The sequence below is a fragment of the Capra hircus genome, chromosome 25 (genome assembly GCF_001704415.2).
Source record: "Capra hircus breed San Clemente chromosome 25, ASM170441v1, whole genome shotgun sequence".
NCBI classification, from domain to species: domain Eukaryota; kingdom Metazoa; phylum Chordata; class Mammalia; order Artiodactyla; family Bovidae; genus Capra; species Capra hircus.
The window spans coordinates 39348805-39372643 of NC_030832.1; the positions used below are offsets into that span (position 1 = coordinate 39348805).

Below are 23839 nucleotides of genomic sequence, written 5' to 3' on the forward strand. Positions count from 1 at the left end.
GCGCGGGCGGCTGGAGGCCGCGAGAAGCGGCGCGGGGCGGGGGCAGAGGCACTGCCGCCTGGGATGCGCCCCTGAGTCGGGAGGCCCCCTGAGGGCCGCGTTCCGGGAAGAGGCCGCGCCGGCTGCGGCGTCTCCATCCTCGTAACCGCCGAGGCTGCCCGAGCGCGGCCCAGAGGACAGAGCGACTGACTCCCGGCCGGCCCCCGCATCCCGGAGGTGAGACGAGCTCCGACGCTGCCCGGCGTGGCCCCTGCGCGGCGCGCGTCCTTCAGGCCCAAATACGGATCCGTGTGCCCTAGACTGGAGGCGGCGGTGGTTTGAATCCTGGGTTTCCCTTGTTGTTCAGTCGCTAAGTCGACTCTTTAGGACCCCACGAACTGCAGCACGCCAGGCGGTTTCCCTCGTTTTCTAAGATTTGTGGCCTACTGCCTCTCGCTGCGCTGTCCGGCGCAGCTGGCCGGGCCGGGGGCACTCCAACCGCTGGTGGCCCGCCGTTGTAGAGGCGCGGCCGGAGCCTCCGGTAGCTGCGTGTTCTCAGAGAGGCAGGCCCCGAGATAGCTTCGCGCTGAAGTGAATCAGTTTCCTAGGCTCTGCTTGAATAAGGCATCTCTACCGAGGTCAGAAGGAGGGAGCTCCGGGAACCTCACTGGGGAAACCCCCCTGCCTTCCACCCTCGGACCCGAACCCCATCCGAGCTCCAGAAAAGCGGCGGCAGAAACCCAGAAAAGGAGTGTGTCGCTCAGGGGAAGAGAGAAGGAAGCTGGGGACAGGGACGGAAGGCATGAGAAATGTGGCTGGTGTGGTGGGGTGCTTTGTAACCATGTCCGGCATCTGGAGTTGTTTTTCTGTTGTTCCTGTTCTTAGAAAAGTTGTTGCTTTTCTGTTGTTACTACTCTCAATCAAGACTAGCAGGAGTTCCTGGAGGGTTTGCCAGGATTGTGTATTTTTGTATCATTTGACAGAAGGGAAAAAAACTTGAAGGGGGAATTGACCGGTGAAGAAATCAGTAAGAGGCACATGGAAGTCCTGGCTTGTGCTTTCCACGCGATCACACAGAAACATGTTTCCTTAAAAAAAGAAAAAAATCCTTTTGAGTAACAGCAAGTTAGAAGAAAGTTTTTTGTTTTTTAAACCAAACAAAACACCTAAGTTTAAGGGCCCTATCCCTTTTTTCAAAACTATAAGGATTCTCAGACTCAAGGGGTTAATATCTTGGTAGTAAAACAGTTACACGAAATAGCCTTTAGGTTTTCTACCCTGCAATATCAGTTGTAACGAAGGCATCATATTTTGAGACACTATCATTTGCTTAATAATTCTGCTTTAGATGTTTCTCTGTTAGTGGGCAGGGTTGTAAGTAGTTAAAGCAGTAAGGGAACGTTGCAGATTTAAGAAATCACTCAGGGGCAGCTGTCAGCCTTCCTCTCCTCCAGGATCACAGTTACCCAGCTGGTGTGTGGAGCATTGAGGAGCTCTCATCATCCTGTTGCCGCTTCCTCCTCTTCCAGGAATGCCTTCCCAGGTTAGGACAGTCTTCCAAGAACAGAAAATGAGCAAATGCCAGGTGAAGTGTTTCTCTTCTCTGTTCCCTATTTTGTTTTCCAGTGGATTTCCTGGCATTTTGTTAGTATGTTCACATAAAAAGCTACCAGAATGGGGTTCATCCTGTCCTTCCTGCCCCTAACTTCATCCTGGGTGGCATCTAGACTCTACTACCTTTAAGATGTCATCATTTCTTTTTTTTTAAATTTTATTTTAAAATATTTTATTCATGCATTTATTTTTGGCTGTGCTGGGTCTTCGTTACTGCACAGGCTTTTTCTGCGGCAAGTGGGACCTACTCTAGTCGAGGCGTGCATTGCGGTGGCTTCTCTTGTTTCAGAGCATGGGCTCTGGGGCGCATGGGCTCTGGGGCACGTGGGCTCAATAGCTGCAGCTTCTGGGCTCTAGACCATAGACTCAATAGTTGTGGTGCATGGGTTCAGCTGCTTCATGGTATGTGGGATCCTCCCAGATCAGGGATCAAACCCGTATCCTCTGCATTGGCAGGTGGACTCTCCACCTGTGAGCACCAAGGAAGCTCCTTGTTGCTGTTTAATGTAAATATTACGGCTGCGACAGAGATTGCATGTGTGTCTTCACTGGCTCCTCCTTGTCTTCAGTGGCCACACCTCCCACCTGTGGAGGCACAAGATACCCCAGTGCTTTCTTCTCTGCTGGGAAGAAGACAGTAGACTGGTTACATTTAAACATTTAATGAAAGAAAGATAAGTTAAGGTTATCATTATTGTGTGGATTAAGAGAATGTATATATTACTTCAATGCTAGAAAAGAAGGCAAAAGGAGAAGGGGGCGGCAGAGGATGAGATGGTTAGATAGCATCACCAATTCAGTGGACATGCATTTGAGCAAATTCTGGGAGATAGTGGAGGACGGAGGAGCCTGGTGGGCTACAGACCATGGGGTGACAGAGTTGGACATGACTTAGTGACTGAACAACAACAACAGAAATACTTATTAAAAATAAATTGGGGGTGCTCAAAACTTGACACTCAGGGTGGTGATGAAGCATTTTGGAGAACTCTCAATTCCAGGGATGAGTCCAGAATTACTGCACAGTGTGTTCCCGAACACCTTTGCAGCTTTTCATCTTCTTATGGCCCTGCCCTGCTCCCGTTTCTGTCATACTGCTGTGTGTTTTTCATGTCTCTTTGACTCTGCATATGCAGTGGTACTACATTAATAAAGGTCTGCTATTCAGTGAAGCCTGGCCAGACAACACAAAACACTGGTTTTTAGCATAGCTCTGACTGGAATGAAAAAGTAGGAAGTCAGGACACACCTGGGGTAACAGGCAAATTTGGTCTTGGAATATGGAATGAAGCAGGGCACTGGGCATAGCAAACACCCTCTTCCAACAACACAAGAGAAGACTCTACACATGGACATCACCGGATGGTCAACATCAAAATCAGATTGATTATATTCTATGCAGCCAAAGATGGAGAAGCTCTATACATTCAGCAAAAACAAGACTGGGAGCTGACTGTGGCTCAGATCATGAACTCTTTATTTCCAAATTCAGACTGAAATTGAAGAAAGTAGGGAAAACCACCAGATCATTCAGGTATGACCTAAATCAAATCCCTTATGATTATACAGTGAAAGTGAGAAATAGATTTAAGGGACTAGATCTCATAGATGGAGTGCCTGATGAACTATGGAATGAGGTTAGTGACATTGTACAGGAGACAGGGATCAAGACCATCCCCATGGAAAAGAAATGCAAAAAAGCAAAATGGCTGTCTGGGGAGACCACACAAATAGCTGTCAAAAGAAGAGAAGCGAAAAGCAAAAGAGAAAAGGAAAGATACAAGCATCTGAATGCAGAGTTCCAAAGAATAGCAAGGAGAGATAAGAAAGCCTTCCTCAGTGATCAATGCAAAGAAATAGAGGCAAACAACAGAATGGGAAAGACTAGAGATCTCTTTAAGAAAATTAGAGATAGCAAGGGAACATTTCATGCAAACATGGGCTCGATAAAGGACAGAAATGGTATGGACCTAACAGAAGCAGAGGATATTAAGAAGTGGGAGGAATACACAGAACTGTACAAAAAAGATCTTCACGACCAAGATAATCACGATGGTGTGATCACTCATCTAGAGCCAGACATCCTGGAATGTGAAGTCAAGTGGGCCTTAGAAAGCATCACTACAAACAAAGCTAGTGAAGGTGATGGAATTCCAGTGGAGCTATTTCAAATCCTGGAAGATGATGCTGTGAAAGTGCTGCACTCAATATGCCAGCACATTTGGAAAACTCAGCAGTGGCCACAGGACTGGAAAAGGTCAGTTTTCATTCCAATCCCAAAGAAACGCAATGCCAAAGAATGCTCAAACTACCACACAGTTGCACTCATCTCACACGCTAGTAAAGTAATGCTCAAAATTCTCCAAGCCAGGCTTCAGCAATACTTGAACCGTGAACTTCCAGATGTTCAAGCTGGTTTTAGAAAAGGCAGAGGAACCAGAGATCAAATTGCCAACATCCGATGGATCATGGAAAAAGCAGGAAAGTTCCAGAAAAACATCTATTTCTGCTTTATTGACTATGCCAAAGCCTTTGACTATGTGGCTCACAATAAACTGTGGAGAATTCTGAAAGAGATGGGAATACCAGACCACCTGATCTGCCTCTTGAAAAACCTATATGCAGGTCAGGAAGCAACAGTTAGAACTGGACATGGAACAACAGACTGGTTCCAAATAGGAAAAGGAGTACGTCAAGGCTATATATTATCACCCTGCTTATTTCACTTATATGCAGAGTCCATCATCAGAAACGCTGGGCTGGAAGAAACACAAGCTGGAATCAAGATTGCAGGGAGAAATATCAATAACCTCAGATATGCAGATGCTGCTGCTGCTAAGTCGCTTCAGTCGTGTCCGACTCTGTGTGACCCCATAGACGACAGCCCACCAGGCTCCGCCTTCCCTGGGATTCTCCAGGCAAGAACACTGGAGTGGGTTGCCATTTCTTTCTGCAGTGCATGAAAGTGAAACTTTACAGTGAAGTCACTGAGTCGTGTCCGACTTGTAGCAGATGACACCACCCGTATGGCAGAAAGTGAAGAGGAACTCAAAAGCCTCTTGATGAAAGTTAAAGAGGAGAGTGAAAAAGTTGGCTTAAAGCTCAACATTCAGAAAATGAAGATCATGGCTGGCATCTGGTCCCATCACTTGATGGCAAATAGATGGGGAAACAGTGGAAACAGTGTCAGACTTTATTTTTGGGGGCTCCAAAATCACTGCAGATGGTGATTGCAGCCATGAAATTAAAAGATGCTTACTCCTTGGGAGGAAAGTTACCACCAACCTGGATAGCATATTGAAAAGCAGAGACATTACTTTGCCAACAAAGGTCCGTCTAGTCAAGGCTATGGTTTTTCCAGTGGTCATGTATGGATGTGAGAGTTGGACTGTGAAGAAGGCAGAGCGCCGAAGAACTGATGCTTTTGAACTGTGCTGTTGGAGAAGACTCTTGAGAGTTCCAGCCAGTCCATTCTAAAGATCAGTCCTGGATGTTCTTTGGAAGGACTGATGCTAAAGCTGAAACTCCAATACTTTGGCCACCTGATGCGAAGAGTTGACTCATTGGAAAAGACTCTGATGCTGGGAGGGATTGGGGGCAGGAGGAGAAGGGGATGACAGAGGATGAGATGGCTGGATGGCATCACTGACTCGATGGACATGAGTCTGAGTGAACTCCGGGAGTTGGTGATGGACAGGGAGGCCTGGTGTGCTGCAATTTATGGGGTCGCAAAGAGTCGGACACGACTGAGCGACTGAACTGAACTGAATAATACCTTACTACAGGAGGAGTATTCGTAGATCTAATTTGTCTCCTTTAAGCTCCTTGAAGCCCAAACAAAAAGGACTGATTTAACTCAACAGTCTTGGCAAGCTGGGACAATTTCAGATGTATGGTAGGAACTTCAGAGTTTTTGTTGGAATTAATAAGTTAATACACCATCTGGGTTTTCCTATCACAATACCACTTCTATCTATAAAGTAAACCACAAAACAATGTGTAGATTGGCAGCCTGTATAATATTTATGGTAAACATATTAAGAATTATTTTGCATATCTTTCATGTCACTCAGTACTGATCTCTTTGGTTTGAATAGAAGTGCGCTGGCCAAGGACCCATGTCATTCAAGGACATGACTGTGGACTTCACCCGGAATGAGTGGTGACAACTGACAGGACTCTATACTGGGATGTGATGCTGGAGAGCTATAGCCACCTGGTCTCTGTGGGTGAGATGTCTTCTCTGTGTAATGCCTCATTGTTTTTCTTTCATTAGCTGCCAAAACTTATAAGCCCTTGGTGAACCTTTACGATGTGTGTTCATCTTTTTGGTCAGACGTGTTTGCTTGGGCACAGAAAGCTTGCTGTTCTCACCTTCCAAAAGAAAGGTTCAAATGGGCACCTTTATCACGTGACTCCTGAACCTGCACCTTCCTCATCCTTCAGGGGCTCTGATGTCCAAGAGGCTTGTCAGAAGTCTTACCCCATGTCTCACTCACAGGGTACTGCATTGCCAGACCAGAGGTGATCATCAAGCAGGAGCAAGGAGAAGAGCTGTGGCCACTAAAACTCCCAGGCTGGAGTGGTTCCAGTGAGTTAACCATTATCAGGTGGAAAAAAAGAAGCCAGTGGAAATGTGGACCAGTAGCTTGGTTCAGAAACTGGGACCTTTGGTCTCTGTGTCAGTAATACTCTTCAGGGGCCTCAGACCTTTGAAAGTTAACTGAATGGCAAGCCAGCCTGCCTCAGATAACCCAAACTGTACTTCCGTCCACCACTCTTTTAAATCACCAATGCTTTCCTTTCCTGCCTGACTTTTAAGGAAGATGACCATTCTTGTTCCCAGCATTGATTGGCTGCCTGCCTCTTCTTAGACCTTTGTTCTTGGTTTCTCCTTCTCTAGTATTCATTTCCCTCCAATTTTATGGACTATTTTCTTTTCAGTTCCTGCCCCTGCCCAGGCATTTGTTTATTCATTCTGCAAATATTCCTGTCCTGTGCCACCCATGCTCTTTGGAGTTGAAGATACACTGATAAACCAACACTTTCCCTGAGCTCCTGGAGCTTACACACTTTTCTCAAATAGAAATTTAAACAAAGCATTTTATCTTATTCTACTTAATTTCTATTTACTTCCACTAGGATGTAAACTTCATGGGAACAGGGTCTTTTTTCTTTCATGTCTGTTTCCACTGTCTCATATAGTGCGTTTAGCATTTAATAAAAGTTTGCCAAATAATAAATTCCTACCATTCATAAGAAAAACTCTCAACAGCCCAAGAGAGAAGTGAACAAGATACGTGAAAAGGAGACACAAATGGGAAACAAAAACACAAATGATAGATAAGAATATCTACAATTTCTTTGGTAATCAGAGAGAGAAAAAGTATCACAGTGAAATAGCATTTGCTATCCTCAAATTTGCCAAAAATTATGACGTCGTACTTAAGACGTTTTAGCAAACAGTTCTGATCATTCGATCACTCTATCTCCTGGGAAGTTTGTTAAGAACTAGGCTTCCAATGTCCCTTCCCTTTAACGCTTCTTCAGTACTCATCTGTTACTCAAGAATTAAGCTTTTTGCTTTGCCCAGTGGCTGAAAAATTCCACCTCCTCCATCTCAGCCTTATCCGCCCTCTATGCTGCATTTTACCTGAGGTGTTACAGTTCTTTCATTGTCAGTATGGCAGAGACTAACCTTGAAATCTTTTCTTCCAAAATGTAAATCTCACATTTCTTGTTTCCACTTACTTAGGCTCTAACACTTTTCTTCTCCTGTATCTGACAACCACAAAAAGCACATGTAGTACTGATCTCTCCCTAGTTTCTCTTTTTAATTTCTTTTGAAAACCGTCTTCTATACCTTTTATTCTTACCTTCCAGTGACCTCACTCAAAACCAGAACCTTATTCTCTGAGGCCTTATTTCATTCCTAATTCTAAGTATATATTTTAAAATCTAAAGCATCTGTTTTGTCTTGTTGGTGGCCTTATATAAACCTAGGGCTGCTCTCTATTACTTAAGACTCCTCTTCTTAAACACATCAAGGCATATTCATCCTTTTTTGTTGATGTTGCCCAAACACTTACGGTTAAGTTCCAAACTGCTCATACATATGTCTTACCCACACCTGCACCTGTTTTTGAGGTTTGCCTTTCCAGACCCTGAAGAAAGGATTTAGGACTGTGCGTGCTGTGTAGTTAACGCTTGTGTGTTTTACACTATTTGATGTTTGAGCTCAAGTTCACACCTGTTTTGAAGTGCTCTGTACTCTCTCCCCTCTTAGAATTCACATTTCAGTTAGTGGCTGAGCCACAAGGACTCAGACCTCACCATGCACTGTGACACCGGAGAGCATGTGGGGCCTCTTTTTTTTTTTTTTTTAACTTTTCCTTCATTTGATGGGTAATATATAAGAGATATGCTCACCTATTAATATTCATAGGTTTGACTATCTATTCAGAAAGCATTTCCTAAGTATGCAGGCCTACATCACTTACTTTCAGATTCTGATTCATAAGGCATATAGATTGACACCAGGCTATGACAGTTTATCCTCCATGTTTTGAAAAAAAATTTCCAGGTAAATCTGGGGTGGGGGAGGGATAATTTAGGAGGTTGGGATTAATATACACACAGTACTGTATGTAAATTAGATAACCAACAAGGACCTACTATATAGTACAGGGAACTCTGCTCAATACTCTGTAACAGCCTATATGGAGAAAGACTTTGAAATAGAACGGATATTTGTTTATGTATAGCTGAATCACTTTGTTATCTGCCTGAAACTGATGCCACATTGTAAGTCAACTATACTGCAGTATGAAATAGGTAATTCTGATACTATTTGAGAGCTGCCACCTATACAGCTACTGCCAACTATACAGCTACTGCCAACTATACAGTCCCTACTCAGAGGGACTCAAAGGCAAGTAGAGATACAATAAAACCTGCTAGGAGCATAGGATGTAATTGGGAGAGAAGAACAAAATCATGTGATACATATTGAAATTCAGTGTTATCAAGTACTACTGGATAAAGTTAGTCCTTTCCATAGTGTGTTAATAAAAAAACATAGGCAGTAACTACTTCAGTGTTGGAGAAAATGGAGTTTAAGAGGCATCATTTTTTCAAAGTATGTGAGGAAAGGAGTTGGGAGAGAGAGAAGCAGAGTGGGAGGGAAAGGGAGATACATTTCCTGGAGGACTTCTAAATTTTTGTGGAAGCAAAGCTGAAAAGCAGACTACTGAGTGTAAAAACCTGTCAGACTGTGACTTGTGATTGGGGTGAATATTTAAAAAAAATTTTATCATGTATTTTTGTAAGGATAGCTTGAACAAGTACTATGCCTTATTTTCCCATTGGCTTACAGCCCATGGGCTATATCTGAATACATACAATGTTTTATCCCATACCTAAGATTTCCTCTGCTATGTCGTCTGACATCCATGTACACTCATATTCCTTGTTCTACTTCCTATTCATGGTTTTTGTTGGAGTAATCACCCAGTTATCTGTGTGTTTCCCTCAGCTTTAGTTTCTTCTTTTAAGTTCTGATGATCTTTGCAAAACAGCAAATCTATGTGTGTTCATTATAGTTTTATGCTTCCTTTATCAATATAGCAAATGTTTTCTATTTTTCCTTTTTCTGATCAAAAGAGAAAATACATGCTCAGGATTTCATCATAGGAGCTTGGGACTAAAAAGTGAGAATCACTGATGTAATAAATTATATGTACATAAGAAATATGTTAGCTTTTCTCAAGTACACCTAACTTTTCTTATTTATGACCTTATAGACAAAGGCCGCTCAGTCGTGTCCAGCTGTTTGCAACCCCGCTGAGATAGCCTGCCAGACTCCTCTATCCATGAGATTCTCCAGGCAAGAATTCTGGAGTGGATTGCTATAACCTTCTCCAGAGGATCTTCCCAACCGAGGGATTGAACCCTGATCTCCTGCATTGCAGACAGATTCTTTACCATTTGAGCTACAGAAAAGTGCTAAATCTCATCCCATCATCCCTGGGTGGACAGAATGATCTCTGTTTGCTTCCAAGGCAAACCATTCAATATCACATGAATCCAAGTCTATGCCCCAACCAATAATGCTGAAGAAGCTGAATTTGAACAGTTCTGTGAAGACCTACAAGACCTTTTAGAACTAACACCCAAAAAAGATGTCCTTTTCATTATAGGGGACTGGAATGCAAAAGTAGGAAATCAAGAGATACCTGGAATAACAGTCAAATTTGGCTTTGGAATACAGAATGAAGCAGGGCAAAGGCTAACTGAGTTTTGTGAAGAGAACTCACTGGTCATAGCAAACACCCTCTTCCAAAAACACAAGAGAAGATTACACATCACCAGATGGTGAATACCAAAATGAGACTGATTATATTCTTTGCAGTGAAAGATAAAGATCTATACAGTCAGCAAAAACAAGACTGGGAGCTGACTGTGGCTCAGATCATGAACTCCTTATTGCCAAATTCAGACTTAAATTGAAGAAAGTAGGGAAAATCACTAGACCATTCAGGTATGACCTAAATCAAATCCCTTATGATTATACAGTGGAAGTGACAAATAGATTCAAGGGATTAGATCTGATAAACAGAGTGCCTGATGAACTATGGACAGAGGTTCGTGACATTGTACAGGAGGCAGGGATCAAGACCATCCCCAAGAAAAAGAAATGCAAAAGGCAAAATGGCTGTCTGAGGAGGCCTTACAAATAGCTGAGAAAAGAAGAGAAGCAAAAGGCAAAGGAGAAAAGGAAAGAAAAGGAAAGTTTGAATGCAGAGCTCCAAAGAATAGCAAGGAGAGATAAGAAAGCCTTCCTCAGTGATCAATGCAAAGAAATAAGAGGAAAAAATAGAACAGAAAAGGCTAGGAGTCTCTTCAAGAAAATTAGAGATATCAAGGGAACATTTCATGCAAAGATGGGCAAAATAAAAGACAGAAATGGTATGGACCTAAAAGAAACAGAAGATGTTAAGAGGTGGCAAGAACACACATAAGAACTATACAAAAAAGATCTTCATGACCCAGATAACCACAGTGGTGTGATCATTCACTTAGAGTCAGACATCCTGGAATGCGCAATGGGCCTTAGGAAGCATCACTATGAAAAAGCTAGTGGAGGGGATGGAATTCCAGTTGGGCTATTTCAAATCCTAAAAGATGATGCTGTGAAAGTGCTGCACTCAATATGCCAGCAAATTTGGAAAACTCAGCAGTAGTCACAGGACTGGAAAAAGTCAGTTTTCATTCCAATCCCAAAGAAAGGCAGTGCCAAAGAATGTTCAAATGATCGCACAACTGCACTCATCTCACACGCTAGCAAGGTAATGCTCAAAATGCTCCAAGCCAGGCGTCAACAATATGTGAACTGTGAACTTCCAGATGTTCAAGCTGGATTTAGAAAAGGCAGAGGAACCAGAGATCAAATTGCCAGCATCTGTTGGATTATCGAAAAAACAAGAGTTCCAGAAAAACATCTGCTTTATTGACTACACCAAAGCCTTTGACTGTGTGGATCACAACAAACTGTGGAAAATTCTTAAAGAGATGGGAACATTAGAGCTCCTGACCTGCCTCCTGAGAAATCTGTGTGCAGGTCAAGAAGCAACAGTTAGAATTGGACATGGACTGACTGATTTGAAATCGGGAAAGGAGTACATCAAGGCTGTATATGTCACCCTGCTTATTTAACTTACATGCAGAGTACATCGTGCAAAATGCTGGGCTGGATGAAGCACAAGCTGGAATCAAGATTGCTGGGAGAAATATCAATAACCTCAAATATGCAGATGACACCACCCTTATGGCAGAAAGCAAAGAAGAACTAAAGAGCCTCTTGATGAAAGTGAAAGAGGAGAGTGAAAAAGTTGGCTTAAAACTCAACATTCGGAAAACGAAGATCATGGCATCCGGTCCCATCACTTCACGGCAAATAGATGGGGAAACAATGGAAACAGTGTGAGACTTTAATTTTGGGGGCTCGATAATCACTGCAGATGGTGACTGCAGCCATGAAATTAAAAGACACTTGCTCCTTGGAAGAAAAGCTATGACTAACCTAGAGAGCATATTAAATTAAAGCAGAGATAGTTCTTTGCTGACAAAGGTCCATCTACTCAAAGCTATGGTTTTTTCAGTAGTCATGTATGGATAGGAGAGTTGGATTATAAAAAAGGCTGAATGCCAAAGAGTTGATGCTTTTGAACTGTGGTGTTGGAGAAGACTCTTCAAAGCCCCTTGGACTGCAAGGGGATCCAACCAGTCACTCCTAAAGATCAGTCCTGAATATTCTTTGGAAGGACTGATGCTGAGACTGAAGCTCCAATACTTTGGCCACCTGATGCAAAGAGCTGACTCATTGGAAAAGAGCCTGATGCTGGGAAAGATTGAGGCCAGGAGGACAAGGGAACGAAGAGCATGAGATGGTTGGATGGCATCACAGACTCTATGGACATGAGTTGGAGTAAGCTCCGGGAGTTGGTGAATGACAGGGAAGTGTGGCATGGTAAAAATGTTTCAGATAAGGACTCTGATGAAATTAATACATGTGGGAAGTTGCTTCTTGGTAATAGTCAAGAGGATACTCATCCTGGGAAGCATCCAACAACCATAACCAAGATGGGAGACCCCTGAGTCATAATGAGGACCCTTGTGGGCAACAGAAGATTTGGCCTTCGGGACCACCTGTTGAAGGTCATGAGTGCAGAGCAGCCACCTCCAGTGAGGCAGCCACCATCCCACCACAGAAGACTCAAACAGAATAGAGTACCCAGGATTATGAGGAACAGGGAGGGGCAAGATACCAGTGATAAGTTAGCTCTCCAAATCCAGCAGGAAATGCAGAAGGGAGAATCACCCTAAATTTAATGAGCATGAGACATCAACCCTCTTTCAACATCAGGAAACTAATGTAGAGAAAACCCACAAATCTCATGGAAATGAGAATTTCAGCAAGAAATCTCATCTTACTTTAACCTCATAAAACTCACGAGAGAAAATATCTGAATGTAGTCACTGCAAGAAATCTTTTTACCAGGAGTCCTACCTCACTGAACATCAGAAAACACACAAGAAGAGGAGCCATGTGACAATAATAAATGTGGGAAAACCTTCCAAACAGCACAAGACACCATCCAGCAAAGAACTGATGCAGGAAAGAAAACCTGTGAATGTGACAAAACCCCTGGGAAGTCAGCCATTACCAACCAGCAAAAGAAGCTTCATGTGTGTGATGAGTGCAAGAAATCTTTCCATGAGATCTCAGCCCTAAAGCTGAGCCAGGGTACTCACACATGAGAGAAGCCCTACCAGTGTAAAGATTGTGGGAAATCCTACACAAAATCAAAATTCAACCATCACCAGAAAATTCCCACAGGGGAGAAAACATAGGAGTGTAAGGATTGTGGGAAATTTTTCTGTGTGAAATCAAATCTAACTAAACACCAGAAGATGCATACAGGGGAGAAAGCTTTCAAATGCAATGACATGGGAAAACTTACTCACAGAGGTCACAATTTGGTGATCACCGGAGCACACACACAGGGGAGAAGCCCTGCAAATGTGATGAATGTGGAAAATCCTTCTATTGTGTGTACATCAGCATTGCACCTTCACCAGGGGAAACATACAGAGAAGAAACCCTATGAAAGTACTGAATGTGGGACATCCTTCTACTCTAAGTCAGGCCTAATTATTCATCAGGTCTCTCATACAGCAAAGTACCCTTATGACTAATGAATGTGGAAAAACCTTCTGTGTGAAGTCTAATCTCACTAAACATCATAAAATTCACTCAGGGTTGAAACCATATGAATGTAGTGAGTGTGGCAAATCCTTTATGAATTTGACCCTCACTGTCCATCAAAGAACTCATACCAGGGAGAGACCCCATGGGTGCAGTGAATGTGAGAACTCCTTCTACAAAAAGTCAGACCTCACAAAACATCAGAAAACACACAGGGGAGAAACCACACAAATATAGTGAATGTGGGAAAGCCTTCTGTATGAACTCAACCCTCATACACCAGAGGACTCACACTGGGGTGAAATCCTTTAAATGCAGTGAATGCGAGAAGTCATTCTATGTGAAGTTGCTTCTTAATAGTCATCAGAGAAATCACACAGGAAAGAAATCCCATGTGTGTAAAGTATGTGGGAAAGCCTTCTCTGAAGTCAAGCCTAACTGGTTTATCAGATGACACACTCAGAAGAGAAATACTTTGAATGTAATGAATGTGAGAAGTCAACCCTCAGCACCAGAGAATACACATGGGAGAAACCTTAAAAATGTAAAGAATGTAGTAAAACTTTCTTTCAGAAGTCACACCACACTTAACATCAGTGAACACACACAGGGAGAAACCTTATCAATGTGAAGAATGTGGGAAAAATTTCCTCCAGAAATCACATCTCATTGAACATCAGAGCACACACACTGGAGAGAAACCCCATGGGTGTAGTAAATGTGTTAAATGTTTCTGTTTTAAGTCAGCCCTAACCATGCATCAGAGGACTCACACAGAAGAGGCAGCTTATAAATGTAGTGAATGTGAGAAACCTTTCTGAAATCATACCTCACTGTGCATCAGAGAACTCACACAAGGAAGAACCCCTTCAAATGTAATGAATGTGGAAAAAGGTTTTATGTGAAGTCAAACCTCATTAATCATCAGAGAATCCACACAGGGGAGAAGCCCTACGAATGTAAGAGATGCGGGAAGTCCTTTCTGTATGAAGTCAACCCTCACAGTACACCAGCAAACACCGCAGGGGAGAAGCCTTATGAATATAATATGGGAAATCCTTCTACAAGAAGTCAACTCTAAATATGAAGTGATTCACACACAAGAGATATCCTGAATGGCAGCAGATGTGGAAAATATTCCTGTGTAGAGTCATATGTGTCATACCTTTGAGAATTCATGGGAGAAAACTTGAGCTCATGTACATCAGAGAGCTCATTAGGAGAGAGGGTCTCTGAAAATGTTATTTGTAGAGAGGGGGTGGAAGCAAGGTTTCTTTGATTTTTCCTTTTTATGAATTTTAAAACTTTGAACAAATGAGTGATTTACATATTGATAAGTAAAAAGATTCTGAAATTGAAATCAATGCCAAATTGGCAACTTGACTACACAAAAGAAGTAATTCTTTGAAGAAATATCGCACTCTGTTATGATTATACATCCTTAAATGAAAGTGTTTAAGGACAAAAATGCCAGCCAAAAATTATAAAATCACTTATCAGTTTTCTTCCTGATAATATTGCTGTTTATTTGAATCTATTTTGTGTACATTGTAGGAGAAAGCTAAAAGAAATTATAAAAGTTACTAGGAATCAAAACGTCCAGTTTAAGAGATAAGACAACCATAGAAATCAAAGAATTCATGTGACCTCCCTATGATGACAAATATGAATCAAAAAATATTATTCATTTTAAAAATTACATATTTCATAGCTCTGTCCACTGAGTAACACCCCCCAGAGTGGTGAGCAAAGTCAGTTCCCAACATTGGCCCCTACAAGGAACTCCTTGGAGAAAGAGCTCAGTCTAGGTCACGCCCAGGGTGTGCAAGATGAGCCTGGGCCTCCTTGGTCAAAAACGAAGGAAGCACTAATCAATGGGAATGTGTCAGAGGTCAAATGTGAGTCAAACATGAGGCAATGTGAAGGCACTCCCCTAGTTTTGCAGGCTGGCTGTGTTGGGTACGCCTCTAGTGCTTGACCAGGCTGGTTCCACTCTGCCTTAGTCTTCACTTCCAGCTTACAGAGTTGCTAGGTGAGTGCATAGGGACTTTCCACATCTTTTCTGAGTCATGTCCCACCCTGCACACATACAATGTGCACATGGAAGCTTTTAAAAGCTCTTATCCCCACACACATCAGTTTTCCAACCTCTTCCTTCCCCGGCTTCTCAGTATGTCTGCTGCTCACCTTGACTATTATCCTGCCCCAGGTTGCTGCCCCCAGTACTTGTGCCTTTAAATGCCTTTGGCAACAGCCATCTGGGAAGACTGCTCTAAGCCCAGGAGACAACAAAGGGAAGCCCTGCTCCCTTCTTACAGACAGTGGCCAACAGGTGAGATATACAGCCCAGTTCCATGGGAATGAAGTCTGATTCTTGCCTGCCTCAGGAGCCTGTACCTGGAGCACCAGTTGTCACCCATTGGCTGCTGACCTGAGGTGTGGGGGGATGTTGGCTGGGCAGCTCTGCCAGAAAAGGCACAGGTATCATTTAGGCAACTGAGCCATAAAATTCTGGTTAAAACTGAACAGAATAAAACATTATTGAGGATTGTAAGTGCGGGTCTTTAATTTTCCTGTGTGTATGTCTTCAGTATTTCTGGAGGAGTCCTGGGCACAATGTTAACTGTACTACTCAGCTCAAAACATGTATTATCAGTGTTGGTATCTGTGTGGACCCCATTCTTTCTTCATGCCAAACCCCAGTTCCATCCCTTCCCCCACAGGCACTCACTGATAAAGGTAGGACCTTTAGCACTCACCATTGTAACTTCTGTAAGGGTGTGTGTAACTTTAATTGATATAAGCATTGTTTACTTGTATGAAATCTCATTCCATTAATTTTTTCCATTCATATCTAAAAGTGCTAATTGGATGTGCTACATGCAAGTAGAACACACATTTCTGATTGCTAGACACCATCCCAATGCATGATCCACCTTTTACCCACCTCTTCTAGTGATGGTAACCTAGGATACCTCAAAATCTTGCTGTGGTCAAACTCCCTGTATACACATTCTCTTGTGTATAGAACTTCTCAGGGGCTTATAAACACAGGGACTACTGCACGATACAGCATTAAATTTAAAATGTATGTCCAGGTCAGTATCATTTTTATACACTTCTGTCGGATACAAACATTACCAGTCACCAGGATAGAAACATTATCACTGCAGTGGAATAAAGAAGAGAGGGTCACTCCATGGTCTCGGAATATTGCCCTCGTGTTAACAGTGGTCTTCATTTTGACCTGTTTTGAGAGGCCAACCAATGAACCACCATTTCACTAACATTAGGATGACTGGGGCCAGGTGGGGTGGGTGAGAACCTTGGAGAATCTCTCACCTGTAGGTGCCGGTAGGGGTCAACCCCTGGCTTAGCCCCTGGAAATCCACTGGGAGTCCCTAATCTCACGCTCCACAGGATGAAGTCACTGTGCATATAAAGAGCAAGCATTTGCGCTCTGCCCCAATTCCACATTCACTCCTTGCTGCCGGATGAGTGGGCCATCTCCCATGGTGCCTTCTTTCGTGAATGCAGGTCTTGCCAGGAATAGTTTAAAACTTTTCAAATATTGCATTCCATCCATCAAATATAAGACAAACCATTATTTTAAGTACCTCTAAGGAAGAAAAAACACCAGTTAAATTAGAATGTGTTACACTATTTCAGAGATGTAATAGTATGAAAACACTGGTGTCTCTGAAACAATAGAGAAATTCTACAACCGTATTACTGAAGAGGCAGTTGAGGGCCACATACACATGGGCCCTTTGGTATCAGGCACTTTGTAACAGAATAAAGAACGTGGTAAATCATTTATAAGCTTTCCAAATATTTTACTTAAAATGCATACTGGGTACTTAAGCTACTGCCCATTAGTGTGGGAAAGCTTCAACAAGTATACTATGAATATATACTTCCTACATAAAACTATACACTGTACCAGAATCTTAGTACCTGTTACATAGCAGACTCAAGATCATCTAGACAAATCTGATGGAAAAGTGATGAGCAAGAAAAACGGGAGCCATGAGTGACAGAAACACATGAGAAACATAGCATCTCATCTCTGCAGAAAGGGGTGGATGACTCAAATAATACAAGCTATCAGGCTAATCACTGGAAAAGAAACAAAAGTGAGTCCTTACCTTACCCATATATCATCAACAACACGATAGCAATGACCCATGAATAACAAATTAACCTAAACAAAATTTATGTCATGCATTAGGGAAAGAAAGATATACCTGACATCATATCAGGCTCCAAAAGTTCTTAGGTCAGTAATGTAAAAATTGAGGAAAACACACACATTGAATTGTTTCAAGTTTTCTAATACTCAAATATTTGAGTAATATTTACACCAAAATTTACAGAAAATAAATCATCTCTATGTGAACACTTCAAAAAAAGTGATTTACCTAAAGCCCACTTCTCAATTACATAACTCCTACAAGCTCTATATCTTTAGTTTTCACTGGAAGCAACCTAAATCAATCTACAATTCAGTTTTTCACAAGAGAAACAGTCCAGAGATAGAGTGGCTACAAGGCTGGCTGGTTCAGTAGCTCAAGAGCATCATCCAGGTCCCAGGTTCTTCCAGACTTTCTGCTCTGCCATGCACAAATTATAACCATCGTTGAAAGACACAGCCAGGTAAGGAAACGTTGAACAGGATCCCACTGCACCTGGCATGATTCCTTGAACCTTTGAAGAAACCTTTTCCAGAAATAACCTGCTCAAGATATTTCCTTTACCTGTCTAGAATGGGGTCCTCCAAATACTCTAAACCAATTACTGGCTATGAGAAAGGGATTATCATTATTGGTTGAAACTAATCAGGATTTATCCCCTGTTCCATCAAGAGGAATGGATACCCAGACTCAGGCAGCCAAAAACAAGGAATGAGTGACTAGGTTGGTCACTCAGCAACACCAGCTACAACCCGTATGAATCTGCTCTCTCAATCCATTCAGGAAGGAACAAACCATGGTGCTTAAAAACACCACCGTATCAAATAAAAATACAGTTAATTTCTAGGTGACACAGTACATGTGCTCTGCACACTTACACTTACAAAGGCATCTAAATATAAAACTAAGTGAAAAAAATAGATTAAAATGAGACTATTTTAAGTACATTTTTTAAACCATACTGATTGCAATGAGTCCTACAGCTGTCCCTTACTACAGAGACTTGTGGCATTAACCATTTTAAATTATCTATGCAACTTTCTACTTTATGCACAGATTTTTATCTCTTGCTGATTCAGATACAGTTAAAACACTATTAAAAACATTGGTTTTCTTATGGAAGACTTAATTCATTAACAATGATAAAATCCATTTATAAATGCCAGGGAAGAGCACAAAGAGAAGTATACTTCATATCTTTCAAATATTAGTTCATTATCTATACATATTTAGATGCTAGCATAGTGGTGCTATTTAAAATACCTTAGAAATTATTCTACTAAGGATACAATGCCTTTTCTAACATGATTCAAGCCGAACATACAACTCCTGTAATGCAGCATCCTAAAAAGCAAACAGAAACACCCAAACACCCTCAGGATCCACTCATGTGTGAGCTTAATGTTGCCATGCTGCCATCTTAATTAACTACCCAGCGATTTTACAGCTTCTATGTACATAAGGAGCATGTTTATTCAAAACAACCATCCTCTGTGGTTTCTTTCTTTTTCACAAAAGCTTGACATTTTATCAGAAACAAATTTTAGTTTCATAATTTTCAACAGAATGTTTTCCATGTTCCTTGAGAGATATCTCCTTGATCTGAATTCCCTGATATGTAAAAGTTTGAATTCATAGTGAAACTATGTCCAATTTAAATACTGATAGATTTTTTACTCCTGTCAGCATGTCATGTGGGCTAGTTACAGCTGTGGTTTCCAACCTGCAAACTTTCAGGTTCCAAGTCTGAAAAATACTCACAGGTTTGTTCACACCCACCTGTATGAACTCTCCAACTCGGGATGGTAGGAGTTAACTTATTCATTATATGGAGAGGGTTCTGTGACGTTATGAGAGATCTGACTTCAGAGAAGCCTTCCCACATCAAGTACATTCATGTTCCCTCTCCTGTGAATTCTCTGATGGCTGTTGAAGGCTGATTTGTGGTAGAATTTTTTCCCACATTCGGTACATTCATATGGCTTCTCTCCTGAGTGAGTTCTGTAATGTACAGTGAGGTATGACATCCGAGAGAAGGCTTTCCCACATTCGTTACATTCAAAAGGTTTCTCTCCTGAATGAATTCGATGATGTATAGTGAGATACGACATCTGAGAGAAGAATTTGCCACATTCGTAACACTCATAGGCTTTCTCTCCTGTGTGTGTCCTCTGGTGTCTGTTAAGGGCTGAATTCTGGCAGAAGGTTTTCCCACATTCATTACATTCGTAGGGCTTCTCCCCTGAATGAATTCTGTGATGTATCGTGAGGTATGACATTTGCGAGAAGAACTTCCCACATATGTAACATTCATAGGGCTTCTCTCCTTTATGTATCCTCCGGTGTCTACAAAGGGCAGAATTCTGGTAGAAGGTCTTACCACATTCATTACATTCGTAGGGCTTCACTCCTGAGTGAGTTCTGTGATGTATGGTGAGGTACGACAACTGGGAGAATAACTTTCCACACTCATTGCACTCATAGGGCTTCTCTCCTGTGTGGACTCTCTGGTGTCTCATGAGGGCTGAGTTAAGGTAGAAGGTTTTCCCACACTCGTTACATTCATAGGGCTTCTCTCCTGAATGAGTTCTGTAATGCACAGTGAGATATGACAGCCGAGAGAAGAACTTTCCACATTCGTTGCACTCATAGGGCTTCTCTCCCGTGTGTGTCCTCTGGTGTGTGGTGAGGGTAGACTTGCGGCAGAAGCACTTCCCACACTCGTTGCACTTGTAGAGTTTCACGCCTGTGTGAATTTTCTGGTGGTCATTAAGGGCTGACTTCTGGGAGAAGGTTTTTCCACAGTCATGACAAACGTAGGGTCTCTCTCCCGAATGTGTTCTCTGGTGCTGTGTGAGGTGTGTCTTCTGGCAAAAGGCTTTTCCACAGTAGCTACATTCATAGGGCTTCTCTCCTGAGTGAGTTCTCTGGTGTTGAATGAGGTGTAACTTCTGGTAGAAGGTTTTCCCGCATTCAGTACATTCATAGGGCTTCTCCCCTGTGTGTGTTCGCTGATGGACAGTGAGGGTGCCCTTCTGGCAGAAGGATTTCCCACACTGATTACATTCATAAGGTTTCTCTCCTGTGTGAGTCCTCTGGTGGATAATAAACTTGGACTTTTTACAGAAGGATTTCCCACATGCATTGCACTCATAGGGTTTCATTTCCAAATGAGTTGTTGGGTGCACACTGAGGTTTGACATTTGGAGAAAGGCTATTTCAGATTCATTCCACTTGTAGGGCTTCTCCTCTATATGGTTAACAAACACTGTATCCTTCTGAAAGGCTTTCTGGCATTCGATATATTCAAAGGGTTTCTCCAAAATGTGAATGTTCTGATAAATACTTTCTCCATTTAGAGCATAAGCCTCCCTGTTTTGGTTAAATTCATAAGGTTTATCTCCGAGATGAGTTTTTTCAAGCTTCACATGGAGAAGTGATCTCCCACAAGCACTACATTCATCAGGTTTCATTCTTGCATAGCTGCCATCACTACTAATATATTCTGAAATAGACTTTAAACTCTTTTCACATGAATCACACTGATAGGATCTTTTTCTTGAAGGAACAGGGCTTGTTTCCACATTACAAGTCTTACCAAGACCATTACCTCTCCCTTCAGGCAGGGTTTTGATGTTAATGGATTCAGTTTGCCTTGAATGTTTGTCTTCATTTTCCTGGCTTCCCTCCATCAGATCATGAACTTTCCAGACTTCTAAAAAGAGGCAAGATTAACCAATTTTTATGCAACTTCCTAGGTAAGAAATTTTTCCCCCCTTATTTTGGTTTGGAATAAACTTGCACATGCACACACACAAGCTCCATGATCTCCAGCGGTGAAGAAAGCTGATAAAAACAAGTGATAAAGACTCCACCTGCAGTGCAGGAAATACAGGTCTGATCCCTGGGTCAGAAAGATGCCCTGGAAGAGGAAATGGCAACCCACTCCAGTACACTTACCTGGGAAATGCCATGGACAAAGGAGCCTGGTAGGCTACAGTCCATGTCTGCAAAGAGTCAGACATGACTGAGTACATGCACACATTAATATTTCAAAATTTTGTTCAAAACTGGGTACAGAAGGTAAAAACGTGGAGCAATGATCTGAAGATAGAGGATGTTGGATAAATGCCTGATTCTTAGATATGAAAGGGCTCACAGCAAACAGGTCACCTGACAGGGGAGCAATGAGTTTAGCTGCTGCACAAGGACCAGGAGGACTGTGCAAGAGGTCTCCATTTCACACCAAGTCGCTTCATATCGTGGGGAGACACAGAGCAGAGTCCAAGGTGCTACCACTTACACTGAGATGGTTTGGTACCAATATGCTCCAGCTTATATTCAACTGCAAGTCTCTGCTCCTGTTGTTTTACTAAATTTGCCTGACTTCCAGCCTTTGATCTACTAAAAATCTATTTTTCCTGAGGCAAAAACCTGAGAAAAGATAGGTTTCCTCAGAATCTATCAAAACTTGAGGAGGGTGGGTGGAGAAACCCAAGTAAAAAACACAGTCAACAGACTTCTTGATCAGACCTAGATTTTTTTCCTAAAGCATCACCTTGAGATGAAGTTAAAGTCGAGGGAAGGAAGAGACTGGTATTAGAGCTGAAAGGGAAAACTTGAGTTCAGACTTATAGAATGTGTAATCTGGACAAATAACCCACACCTCAGTGAAACGGAAGAGACTTTAGAAGTGTGGATCAAATGAAGTTTAGCCAGAGTTTCAGGAAACAATACAAAATTAAAATTTCTGGGCAACATAGGGACAATATTGCATGATTCTGAAAGGAAGAGGAATTTAAACTGCCTTAAGGAATCAACAGAGAATGGCTGTAGGCTCATCCTGTGAGACTATTGATAAGATCGATTCAAAAGTCAGGGGAACACATCTTGCAGATCCAATGAGAATGGAGGAGCACCTACAGCTCTCAGGAAACAATGAACCAGGAACAGGCAGACAGAGCAGCATGAAACACAGAAAAGCCTTAAATACCTGAGACTATAAATACTTAAATACCTTAAATAAATACCTTATATAAATACCTTAAATACTCTTCAGACCTTCTGAAGAGCTTGGGGAATAAACCACCAGAGGGTGAGGCAGACCCTTCAGGGATATTTCTGGAGGGGGCAGGGTGGAGGTGGTAAATGAATCAGGACTCATTTCTCTGTCTCCTACTTGACTGAGCACCTGCTCAGACACAACATGATTCAAGATACTGCCGACAGAACAGAAAGTAAGAGACAAGATGAAAGTGAGCATCAGGCGGAATAGGGAGACCCTGTGATGCTGTCACCAAACTCCAGCAGGAATGACCAGTGCCCGTGATCAGGACAGCACAGGTGAACTGAGTTCACTGGTTTATGCACAGGATGGGGCTGTGAACTCTGACCTCAAAGAAAGAGAAGTGAGAAGTGAAGCCAGGGACAGAAACAAGCCTGAGGCATTTCATGGGAAAGAAGAAGGAAACTAATGAGAACATGGAGAGTCAGGAGTTACTCTCTAATGACACACTATATATATGCCTGCCAACAAAATGCCATAAGAAGTTCTGAGGTTTAAGAGGAAGAAGGAAGCAAGCAGGTTTTGATTCAGAGCAGAAGCCAGAGTGGGAAGCTCTACCAACACAAGCTGCTGCGGGGAAGGAAAAAGCCTTAGGGAGTAAGATTCCAGTTGCCGGAGTGCAAGAACAACTCTCTTCAGTCACTTCTCAGGTTTGGCACCATTAAAAACCTCCAGCGAAAAACACTCCTGAGTGATCACCCTCCTTACTGCCACCCCCCCCACACACACCTGAGTGACTCTGAAGCAGGAATTCTCCTTCCACCACCCACGGCTCTTCTCCTTGCTCCAATTTGGTGATGACTTCCGGTTTGATAATGTGACACCCTGTTAACAGATACAAGAGAGAACTTGAACTTGGCTGCTGGGCTTCCAGATCTGTCATGTAAGCAAAAGGCTGGCTTACGAGCTACAGGAGAAAAGCGCCATTGGTGCTGTGCCAGAATCAGAACCTACCCAGAGGAAGAGACCACATGCCCTACCTGGTACCCCAGATGATTCCAGTTGTTCTGTCAAGTTCAAAGTTAAAGTGTGTGTGTCTGTGTGTGTGTATGCTTGGTCAGCTGACTCTAGGCAACCCCATGGACTGCAGATTGCCAGGTTCCTCTGTCCATGGGATTTTCCAAGCAAGAATACTGCAGTGGGTTTCCATTTTCTTTACCAGGGGATCTTCCCAACCCAATTCAGTTTTGTAAGATTGAACCTGAATCTCTTACATCTCCT

At 42.4% G+C, this 23839-nt stretch overlaps 1 protein-coding gene, 1 long non-coding RNA gene and 1 pseudogene across 5 annotated transcripts in view; 2 read left to right on the forward strand and 1 right to left on the reverse strand.

Annotated features, from left to right (window-relative positions):
• Positions 911-23839, reverse strand: part of ZNF12 (zinc finger protein 12) — a 31919-nt gene continuing 8990 nt past the window's right edge. The window contains exons 4-6 of one of the 3 annotated variants that reach the window (XR_001917252.1): positions 23348-23443; positions 16703-21268; positions 911-2213 (exon numbers count right to left, since the gene is read on the reverse strand). Coding sequence is in view for 1 of the 3 variants with exons in the window: in XM_018040408.1 (XP_017895897.1) it covers positions 19419-21268; positions 23348-23443 (1946 nt within the window). In the remaining 2 variants the exon portion in view is untranslated. Of the gene's footprint in view, positions 2217-14865; positions 21269-23347; positions 23444-23839 lie in introns of those variants that run through there. The other 2 variants (XR_001917253.1, XM_018040408.1) reach the window with 2 other exon arrangements.
• Positions 5283-9438, forward strand: LOC108633888. Its single transcript, XR_001917254.1, has 3 exons — positions 5283-5822; positions 6095-6184; positions 9396-9438. It is a non-coding gene; the product is annotated as an uncharacterized LOC108633888 (long non-coding RNA).
• Positions 13110-15914, forward strand: LOC102174802 (annotated as a pseudogene). The gene has a single exon (XR_001297283.2). The product of XR_001297283.2 is annotated as a zinc finger protein 157-like (transcript).